Here is a 12,051-nt window from a genome sequence, read left to right as displayed (position 1 = left end):
TGGAAAATCATGTATAGTAACAAGCAGTCCAGCATCAACTAGCAGCAGAATGGAGAGACACCTAATGCAATCTTCACCATCAACACCTTCATCATCAACCTCCTCATTATTAGTACATCCAGCATCCAATTTTCAAATGCAAACATATTTCCCTAATGCAAGCCATGATTCCCTAGAGGCATCCTTGTGTGCTATGGCTGCTGTTGCTGCTGGGGGTAAAACTTCTATACGGAAGGCAACCAAGAAGAGAAAGTAAGTTTTAAACAACAATTGTCTCTGAAGCGTTTGCAAGAGGAACCAAGAATGACAGCCAGCATTCTGTTGCACAGTTGATCACTAAAGCCATGACAGATATGTTAGCATTGGATGTTCATCTAATTTCCGCCATCAATACATCAGGATTTTAGCATATTTGTTGGGTTTCATTTCTCTTGTTTAGCAATTTCTCAGCTATGCCGGGAGGTTAAACAAATAGTTATTCAATCCCTAGAAAATGCCATTGTACTAACTATCCACGTAACAAAAGATATGTGATATAAGCGGTACTGGTAAAATAAAAGACTACATGACCATGACAGCCCACTGGTAGGGTGTATCACCAGCAGCAGCGGTGGAAATATCATCATCGTCCTCTTCATTGTCAAACATTGCACCAGCTAACCTGCATTTTGGTCACTGTTCTTACCTGTTTCCCTTGGTTCTCACTCTCTGCATTCACTTACTGGTCTGAACTGAGCATACGCAGTTCAGGGGTAAATGGGGGTAAAGCTGAGAGTTTTCCGGCGAGTTTGAAAAGTGGTGATGTTGTCTATAGCAACCAATCAAATTCTAGATATCATTTTGTAGAATGTACTATATAAATTATAGCTAGAATCTGATTGTTTTTTCAAACCTGCCAGAAAACTCTCAGCTTGATACATATACCCCCTGGTCTTTTCAAAACTTCCTGCATTCTCTTGATTGGTTATTTGCCTGTCAGCTCTCAGTCTTTTTCCTGGTCATAAAGGTGCTTTAATTAGACAGCTGAGACAAAGAAAGGTGCACTTTCACTCTCAGTTAGTATGTAGAAGATTGGAACTAATAAAACTTTTATTATCTGATGGTATCAGCGAAATATAAAATGAAATTGAAGGAATGTGTGTCTAAAATCAAGGTGTAATTAAAATTTGCTGGGTGCGTCTGCAATGCCCTATAATAAATAGGATGAGACTATAGACTATATTGTATGCTTAGTTTCTCAGGCATGTTCCATTTATGCTTGTAAAAGCTTCAATAACCGCGTCCGGCAAATAATAGGCTATTCAAGGATATAGGAGTATTGCTAGCCTTGAATGAAAGTTATTATAATCCTTCTATCATAATGATTAAAATAAATAAATGTCTTGCTAGCTGCCTGTCTAACGCTCCAACTAACTTTTGGAGCGGGAAATCATATGTATGTTAGAATATAGTCTCAGACGCACCCAGCGAATTTTAATTACACCTTGATTTTAGACACACATTCCTTCAATTTCATTTTATATTTCGCTGATACCATCAGATAATAATTTAAAAACTTATTGCTGTCAACTTCTACAAATCTATCTGAAGAAGAAAAATCCCCATCCTAAATAAAAAATAAATCATCTATGTATCTGCCATAGAGCACTTGGCTGGCCCCGCCATTCCAGATATACTCATTATCAAAACACCTCATATATAGATTAGCAAAACTCAGGGGGAACCTAGTGCCCATGGCAGTCCTGTGTACCTGTAAATAATAATCACTATCAAAAAGAAAAATAATTGTGTGAAAGAATAAAAGCAATTGACTCTAATACAAACTCATGTCGTGTCACGTCTAATGTTCATCTACTTGGTGTATCTTGTTTTCTAAAATGACAATTTCTAAGTGCCATTGCTGTCCCTCTCACATGTGTCCCACATACTGTCTAATGTTCACTTACTTGGTGTATCTTCTTTTCTAAAATTACCATTTCTTAGGGTCGTTGCTCTTTTTCCCATCACTTGACTCTTCTGGGTGCAGGCCACCTAGGTCTATCTTCTTTTCTAATATGACCATCCTATCAGCCAGTGCTCTACCACTATGTTTCATAGGCATCATATATTTTTATTAAACTGCCATGTATTTTGCCTCTGCTCTGTCATTGTCTTTAGCCAGCCAGCTCGCTGTAGTCTTTAGCCTATATTGGTGAAAATATTGACAGTTGTGAGGGGGCCACTACAAAATAGACTGAATGTGATGATAATGAATGTGATGACAATGTAGGAACAAAATGGAACAAAAACAGCTCAAAATTAATTTTTTTCACAATTTGTAATGAAAGAGAGAAGACTTGCATGGAAATTATGAGGTTGTATTGCTTGAAAGTCCCCATCCCATGTTTAATGAGTCTGAGATTTTCACTGGATGCTCCCTTGTAAAAAAAATAATATAGCTATGTTCTAGAGACAGTTGTCATTCCTGAATAGTTTATTCCAGCACTGTTCTTGGTATGCACAATTGAGGAGAGAACATTACATCTGCACAGAAGATGCAAAGCAAACCAGAAGGATGCCCAGAAAAGTTTCCCTTTATGTTTTCTAAAAAGTAAAAGTTTTGTTTTTTGTTATTTTTATTTTTTTCTAAAAGAACTGTATTTTTTATTATCTTAAATTGTGTCTGGTTCAAGGGAATGCACATGCTAGACACTTATCACTTGTGAGAAGATAACATGCTCTAGCACAAGTTTTGTTTAAATAGGGTATTACTAGACTGACTTCCCCCTTCCCTATGTAAACTAAGAAAATAAAATGGAGGACAGTGCATCATATACACAGCTTATTAATAGGAACTTCTGCAGCTGGGAATCATTTTAATGGTTCCCGGATGGTGCACAGGAACCAGAAACCTAGCTTCTGAGTGAACAGTGTCCTAAGAAGAGTAGACATTTGGAGCAAATATAATTAGTGGCCCTGTAAAAGACTATACCGACAGCCATATGTCTTTGTGATTATACCAAGCCCAATCGCAGTAATCCCTTCACCAGTTACTTGTTCCCCTCCACCTTTTGCAAACACTTTACACATATTCTTCATTGCACCTATAATTCTAAATGACAGTAACTTTGCCTCCAATTGAATAATTCACATTATTCCAAGAACTTAGGCATAAATAGGGAGAGAATAGATGCAGTAATTAACTGGTGCAGCAGGTTAACCCCTGCTAGTGAGGGAAGAGGCACAATAGAAACCCATCTGGTAGGTCAGGGGTACTGCAAGTTAAAAACAATAACATCAAGTCCTGTGTGGTCCAGGAGAAAGGAGCTGCCGAGACAAAGCAGCATCCTGAGGCGATGCTGCAGCTCAAACGAAGGCAGATCCTGACACAGAGCAGCTCCAGAGCAACAACTCTTGGAACAGAGCAGGGGGTTTTTGAACTGGAGCTCGGTGTCTGCTTCAGTTCCAGAGCACATCTGGGACTGAAGTTCAACTACTGGTCCACTGTATAGTTTAAAACGTTAATGCAAATCACATGCAAAAAAAAACTGGGCAGAATTTCTTCAAAGATCAGCATGTTTTTATTGTTATGTTTAAAGTGAGCCTGCCTTTTTAAATTCCAGGATTACTTTTACTTACTCCGTTTAGACCAGTGACAGGCAACCTGATACACTTTTGAAGGATAAAGAGCCCCCAAAGGGCTGCACATTATCCAAATTCTCAGTAATATTTTAAAATAATACATGTAATCGAAGAAAAAGACACGTATCTGTAATAACATTTCATCAAGCATTTTAAACATGTGTTACAAGCTATAACAAATAAACCTGAAAATAAAGGGGGTAGAGAGAGACTAACTAGGGTCAATTTGATAGTAGCCAATTAACCTACCAGTATGTTTGTGGAGTGTGGCAGGAAACCCACACAAACACGTGGAGAACATACATATTCCAAACAGTCGGGGCATAGTCAGGAATTGAACTCATGACCCCAGTGATGTGAGGCAAATAAGCCACCATGCTGCCCAGTGACTCTTGACTCTTTCCTATGTCTCAATAAGTTTTCAGTATGTGAAGCAACCTGTTTATCTCATTTAAAAAATTAGGGATCAGATTAGTATGTTACTTTTTAAATAATGTGTTTGAGTAATAGTATAATAAAATTATAGTTATTTGACTACTATTTGTAAGAACCTGTTGGACTTTATTTTGCATTTTGCCATTATAAACATCTTATTTCTGAACTTTTCCCTGCCATCTTCAGGTGTTGCATTACAATAAGACACCAATTGTTCTCAAATGTGTCTGATGTTTGTGTTGCTATGGTCGAGTACATCAAGGTGAATACTAATTTTCTTAAGAAGTGGAAATAACCCTACAAAATATTATGCTTATTGCAGTTGTACATCTTTCAGTCCACTTTCTTGTCAGATTCATTACATGCTTCCTCTTTGTTGTTGATGCTGCCTTGATTTCTTGCAATATAAGGGTCTAAGTATTTGTCTTCTTCCTCAGTTTGCTGTAGCACATGCAAATAATATTTCTGGTGTTCAAGGTATGTTGTAAACAACTTGGCATATTCTGGATGCTTCTTCAAAAAACTCTTGAACTCTTCTGAAACCAGAAAAACACAAATATTATTTTAGTGAAACCCTTTTAGGAACATCTATAGGGCATACTTGCCAACTCTCCCGGAATGTCCGGGAGACTCCCGCATTTTGCGAGAGTCTCCCGGACTCCCGGGCGAGTGTGGCAATCTCCCGAATTCTGCCCACTTCACTAGGAAGTGCCCACTTCCTAGTGAAGTGGGCAGAATTAGATCCCAAACGCCGCAATTCCCGATGAATCGCGGCGTTTAGCCCCGCCCCCCGCTGTCAAATGACGCAATTTGCGTCATGACGTCACAGGGGGCGGGGCCGAAATGACGCGATTTTGGCCGCCCCGCCCCCTCACGCCCCCCTCCACTGGCTGGCTCCCGGAAGAGAGCTGAAGAAAGTAGGTAAGTATGCTATAGGGGCTTATGACACAAAACTATGTGCATATATTGTTAGTACCCCATAACAGATGGACATTTGCTTTAATTGTAAAAATTGCATTAAATAAAAAATGTCAACACAAATGATCAGCTGATGACTGCAATATGCATGGGTGTGTTTGCTCACTTGCTGAAAGAGCTGCTTGGGCCCCATTGGATACAATAATTCGGCCTGACCTCTGAATAACACAATTTATTCAGTTTAGCCCACCATACAGTTGCCTAATTAGGTATAGATCACAAATGTTTTACCATCAGGTCAAAATGGATCTAAAGGTATATGATTATCTTCATGATTAGAACTGAATATATCTCAGGCTCCTGTTTTTACTTAGTAAATATGATTTAAATGAGAATATGGCTACGTTACTTCTAATTAAGCACACAATGATGGTGCTACAGAAATACAACGTCTACATTTTATGTGTTTCTGGACTTACCATATGATATCTTTCCTGATTTATCAGCATCCATATCCTGAAAAAGTTTTGAGACATCAAGATCTGGCACTCCCAGTGAAGATCGTAGCAATGAGCTGAATTCATCCTCTGTTATACTGCCATCTCTATCAACATCAAATAGCTAAGGACAGAATAAAAAACTATTCATTACAAATTTAGTGATTGAGACATTGATAAATTATATAAATCACAATTTGCTTTCATAAAGAGAAGTGGAAACTTTAGTATCTCATTATATCATGGGGATCATCAATTGCAATAGTAGCACTAATGATAAAATACAGGTACACAGACAGCATTTGGTGAAATCGACCTTGTAGTGCCTTAGCTATGCACTGGTCACTGTTTATTAGTTATGATAATATACATGGAATGTAGCAAATGAGATACACAAATAGCAAATTATTGTACAGATTATCCAGACAGACATCAACTGTTTTGTAAAGGGGTAACAACCATCATGTCTAGTAAGTAACTGCTCATCCATTTGCTACATACCCTCACCCCACTTATACCCCTTCCCCAATACAATGCACACTCCTGCAGGTGTTGTGCTAATTACATACACCCAGTCACAGTAAGCCGTACACCTCTCATGTGGCTGGCAATGAGATCAGATAAATGGGATCAAGGCTACAGTATAAGGTACCACACAGCTGCACAAGGTTCAAAAAAGCAAAATTATTAGATCAGTAGCATAAACCTATTCTGGCAATGAGAGGTCCTCGAGCAATTTGACCACATCAAATTCAAAAAAGACCACAGCATCAGGAAATTAGCCTTCTTAGAGTGTTTTTGGTAAACCAACACAGATTTCATTCTAATAGGAATCAAATGAGATTACACTATGATCACTATTTTCCAGGTTCTCCGTAATTTCATTATTTTAACATTGATAAAATCTCAAAGACCTCTGCATTATGTAGGTTACATGATCCAACAAAGCACAGTTTCTATATGGAGCTTCCATTAATTGATCCACGACATTGTTTTGCAGCAAACCTAAAAATGAACACCACTGCTAGAAGTCACATTATATCTATTTCAGGGTAATTAAAAATCCTCTACAAGTACAACATTGTGCAATTGTGCACAATTGGGTATGTGTATGAGAAAGAAACAAATTCCAATGTAACAAAATGCATACTTTCGTATACATATTAAATGTCCCTATTGCAAGCGTAAATTAGAAGGTATTTAGGACAGTATTATTAAAAACCAAGGCAATGTGTTTAATTTCTGATTTCTGAATTGTTGTTTTTTCTGCAAAAGATTGAGCCTAATTTCTGTGAATAGCTGTTTAAATTAAGGTGTGATATCCTCAGGGGCATGGCAAGAGTGTTCGCGGGACACAAGTGTTTAAAAAGTGTGATGTGCGTGTCCCAAGTAACTCTTTTCCGTTTCAGGTACCCTAGTTTAAGTCTGATAAAGCCCCTCTGTGCATATGGGTCAGAATGTGATAAGATGGAGTGTAAGGTTGGAGAAGGATAATGGTACCCTGACCTGCATGCAAGACAAATGTTTAAAAGGTAGGTACTCAGAGAGGCAAAGAAGGGTTACTTGATATTGCATCTACTTATACCTATAACAAAATAATCTTGTGCTGGAGACGAGAAGACTGGACAGCTGTAAGTTGGACACTCAAAATAAAATAAATGTATATCAATTGATGACTTGGTACCGATTGTTTTCATAGAGGAAACTGTACACTACTACAGCTGCTGCTTCCTCACTTTTGTTCTACTGCTATCAAACCTGCGTGTGCATGGACACAATCGTTTGCTAACATTGCCCTACAGGAGCTTTAGGTGGAAGACATGGAGCTAAAGACAGGTGGTTACCAAGGACACTATAAGGTTGGAGTTAAGCTTAGCACTCTATCATCATCATCATCATCATTTATATAGCGCCACCAATTCTGCAGCGCTCTACAATAATATTTTTCATTCACATCAGTGCCTGCCCCATTAGGGTTTACAGTATAAATTTCCTAACACACAGACGGACAAAGGTTAATTTTGTCAGCAGCCAATTAACCTACCAAAATGTTTTTAGAGTGTGAGAAGAAACCGGAGCACCTGTTGGAAATCCATGCAAACACAGGAATAACATACAATACACAGATATGGGTCTGGTTGGGATTTGAACTCAATACCCCAGTGCTGTGAGCTAAAGTGCTAACCACTATCACACACATGTGCAAACAGAGATCACACCTGATTTTCATAGAATTTAAAATGTTGCTTCAGTCATGTTTAAATACAGTGTTTTTTTTCAATTAAGATTGTATTAGAGTGTTCATTTATTATATGCTTTTTGTAATATGTCCTGTATGCTTGTCCATTAACACATATTGTTGTGAATGTTCTTAATGATATGTTGAAAAGGAAATTGCTTGCTTAGAGAAGTGTCCATCCTACTGCATGTTGATAAATTGCAGCACTACTGCATAAAATATCTGTTGTTCTGGAATTCTAACATGCTGTCAACCCCAAAATTGAATTCAGTGGATTTACAATAAAGTTGAAATACATTTAGTACAAGCTTTGGTGATTAGTGTCGTGGCTTTTCTATTCCTAATGGTATATATTGCATCACTGGTTTTTATTTTACACATTCCTAAAATAAATATCTATCCAAAATTATTATATTTTTAATTAGAGCTTAATGTGGATTACATTTACACCATTTGATTGATGGGTGTATGATACCAGCAAAATTCTGCTCAGTATGCACCAACTACACTTTAGGGATGAAATCTGCAGTATGGGTGTTTGTCTGTACCATCATCACCATTTCTTTATATAGCATCACTAATTCCGCAGCGCTGTACAGAGAACTCACTCACATCAGTCCCTGCCCCATTGGGGCTTATAATCTAAATTCCCTAACACACACACAGACTAGGGTCAATTTGTTAGTAGCCAATTCCCCTACCAGTATGTCTTTGGAGTGTGGGAGGAAACCGAAGCACCCAGAGGAAACCCACACAAACACGGGGAGAACTTACAAACTACACACAGATAAGGCCATGGTCAGGAATTGAACTCATGACCCCAGTGCTGTAAAGCAGAAGTGCTAACCACATAGCCACCATGCTGCACCAAGAGTGGTCATGGGACTTGTGATTTTCTCACCGAGCACTGAGTGATGTGTAGGCAGTGATTGAAATGCCTACCCGCCTGCAGGTCTGAAATAAACAGAATGGTTCCCAAAGCAACTGATGGAAGACCCACATTACAGAAAAACATATTAGCACATTAGTGCATTACAAGCAAAGGTCACCACAACCTTTAGGTTATCATTAGGGATATTACATGGGAAACATACCTTCTTGGAGTTGTTAAAAGAAAAGCTGTACAGTGCTTTACAAAACCCAGAATAGCTAGTCTAATTTATGAACAGAAGATTCTTTTATTAGCTATTCCATCATTAGTTTATTTGAACTTAGACCTAAAAATGGATATAATCCTCAAACATGAATAACATATACTATGGGGTAAATTTACTAAACTGCAGGTTTGAAAAAGTGGAGATGCTGCCTATAGCAACCAATCAGATTGTAGTTATGATTTATTTAGTACATTCTACAAAATGACAGCTAGAATCTGAATGTTTGCTATAGGCAACATCTCCACTTTTTCAAACCCAGTTTAGTAAATATACCCCTATAGGTTATAACTTCAAGAGGGAAACTGAATGCTGTAACTGCACACAGGTGAATTTCCAAGAGTTAATTTCATTGTATTTTGTCCAACAAGTTAACCTTTCAGCTAATTGCTCAGTCAAAATATTTCTGTAACTATCACCTTGTCCAAGAAGCTGCATCATCAGTCTCCATCTGCAGATGTTTACTTTCAAACACTGGTATTGATGTCCTGGAGAATCATAATACTGCAAGAGCTGACAAGGATAGGTATCTCCCAAACAGTGAGATTGTGTCTTTTATGACTGGCTTGTTTAACGCTCAACATAAGGCTCCATTAACTTGAAATAATTATTGGTACCACATATCACAACCTTCAGTCTCCAGGAACAGGGAAATTAAAAGTATAGTATACAATATCCATTTAGATTCTTAGGATTTTGAGCCTTTTACCATGTTTCCAATATGTCTCACACCCCCACGGCTGCACCTAGCATTCCCTGCTTCATTAAATCGTTTAGCAGAGCTCCACATGGTAATTGCAGGAATACACACTGGTGATCCTCCCTGGTTATTTGACCAGAATTATCAATCAGTAACAGTTTGTTTTCTTTTCTAGTTTCCAAATCTTTCTGGATAACACATTTCCACACACGAGAGACCACATATCTGTGTATACATATTGTATGGGTATACTTTCTGAGTACCACATATCACAACCTTCAGTCTCCAGGAACAGGGAAACTAAAAAGTATAGTATACAGTATTCATTTAGATTCTTAGGATTTTGAGCCTTTTACCATGTTTCCAATATGTCTCACACCCCCACTGCTGCACCTGGCATTCCCTGCTTCATTAAATCGTTTAGCAGAGCTCCACATGCAGTGGCGCATGCAGGGGGGGTTTTTGAGTCTCTAGAAACCCCCCCTGCGCTAACTAAGTGGCCACTGTCCTATACAGCAGCCGCGGCGCTGTCAAAGAAGCATCCGCGGCGGTGCTGTATTGTATACAGCACCGCCGCAGACGCTTCTTAGACAGCGCCGCGGCTGCTGTATTGGACAGAGCTGGCGAAACGGAGCTCTCTCTCGAATTATTATTACTTTTTTTTTGGGGTCGGCGGGGAGAAACCCCCCCCCCCTCCCCGACACTCCTCCGTGCGCCCCTGACATGGTAATTGCAGGAATAAACACTGGTGATCCTCTCTGGTTATTTGTCCAGAATTATCAATCAGTAACAGTTTGTTTTCTTTTCTAGTTTCCAAATCTTTCTGGATAACACATTTCCACACACGAGAGACCACATATCTGTGTATACATATTGTATGGGAATACTTTCTGAGTATAACAAGGGAAATGCTTTCTGTAAACTCCTTCCAAGCCTATCAAGCAGTTTACCAATTTTCATGACGAGAGGGCACCATTGGTTTTTAAATATTTAAAATATAAAAGGAAAATATAAAAGAAGAATAAATCATGCACACAAATTTAACTGAATTATAAGATAAAAAATAAATACAATTAAATTGGACTGGAAGTGTATATTTCCTTTTAGGGCACAAAGATTTACACATTGCAGCCAATATTTTGAATGTCTGCACAAAATGAAATACTTACTTTAAATGCCATTTGAATAGTCTCCTCAGAATTAGCAGGATTGCAAAGGATGGATATACCAATTACATATTCTCGAAAATCTATGGTACCATCTTTGTTCTACAAGAGACAGAAAACAATGGTAAAGGAACAATGAAAGATAACAATACAATTTGGGAGTTTGTTTCACATTATGTGACATTAACAGCTTATGATTAGCAAAACTGCTGCACTTCAGTTCACAGAGTTTGGTTTTGCCAATTTAAAATTTTAAACTTTCATTGAAAGTTGTACCAAACTGATAGAATGATCTTTTCACCTGTCCCTACTCACCCCAATTTTTTGTGTCTGAAAGAGGTAATGCTTTGGAAAATTGTAGTGAAGTCTGCATTTAGGTATAAGAATAAAACTGAGGTACAAGCAGGGGCTGGCTGGGCTGTGGGGCAGCAGCCCCCCGAGACGGTCCCATAGTTGAGATATCTTGGGCTGGGTCACCTCCATTTTTTCCCTTTAAAATAGGCTGTCAAGTCAAGTCTTGCCCCCCCCCGGGCTAAAATCTGGCAGCCCTACCCTGGGTACAAGGCTGTATGAATTGCAATTTGAAATGTGGCTTATCTTCTAAGCTGCCCCTTTGGCATACAGCATGTTGGTAGAACAATTAGAGAGTTAAAAATAGAGATGCTCACTGACCCCCGTATTTTGGCTTTGGTTTTGGATCTGGATTACCGTCGTGTTTTGGTTTTGCCAAACCGCCCTTGCGTGTTTTGGTTTTGTTTGATTTTGTTTTGCAATTTTGTTTAAAAATCAATGTTTTTGGGCATAAAATAACCGAATGTAGTGCTCCACCTGTTTCTTGGATAAGTAATGTAATTTTAAAGCTAATAAATTATGAAAAAAACAGTTTAATTCCACACACAAACCAGATTGTCTTTCTCTCCATCTATGCATATTGGCAATGCAGCCATCGTCTTTTGGTGTATATTACACCCTACACTTTTAGTTAAATATCTAAAGAAATGGACAAATGCAGTTTGGTTTCTGTCTCTCTAGCCCCCTTCCACTTGTAGAAAATACTAAAAAATTCAGCCGTTATAGACTGTACAATATTAATTGAAATGGACAAAGCCAGTTTGGGGTCAGTCTGTGTATGACACCCTACCCTTATTGAGAAATTGGCCAAACAGCAGCCTTTCAAGACGGTACGTGATATAGAAATGCCCCAAGTCCCTTTCCTCTTTGGGGGTAGATTGCAAACTACACTTTAATAGAAAGTTTTAAAAAGATGCTATCGTCATCATCTTCAGCTTCATCCTAACCCTCATCAGTGTAATGTCATGTG

General features: G+C 38.4%; 1 protein-coding gene across 2 annotated transcripts in view; it reads right to left on the bottom strand.

The window, feature by feature from the left end:
- Positions 1-2,455: 2,455 nt before the first annotated feature.
- Positions 2,456-12,051, bottom strand: part of LPCAT2 (lysophosphatidylcholine acyltransferase 2) — a 209,346-nt gene continuing 199,750 nt past the window's right edge. For both annotated transcript variants that reach the window (XM_075188834.1, XM_075188835.1), the window contains 3 exons: positions 10,734-10,832; positions 5,454-5,595; positions 2,456-4,592 (listed from right to left, as the gene is read on the bottom strand). In XM_075188834.1, the coding sequence (XP_075044935.1) occupies positions 4,390-4,592; positions 5,454-5,595; positions 10,734-10,832 (444 nt within the window). In that variant the 3' untranslated portion in view covers positions 2,456-4,389. The remainder of the gene's footprint in view (positions 4,593-5,453; positions 5,596-10,733; positions 10,833-12,051) is intronic.

The sequence above is a fragment of the Mixophyes fleayi genome, chromosome 10 (assembly GCF_038048845.1).
Source record: "Mixophyes fleayi isolate aMixFle1 chromosome 10, aMixFle1.hap1, whole genome shotgun sequence".
Classification (NCBI taxonomy): Eukaryota; Metazoa; Chordata; class Amphibia; order Anura; family Limnodynastidae; genus Mixophyes; species Mixophyes fleayi.
The sequence above is the reverse complement of the archived record's forward strand: the minus strand, read 5'-3'. Positions and strand labels throughout refer to the sequence as shown.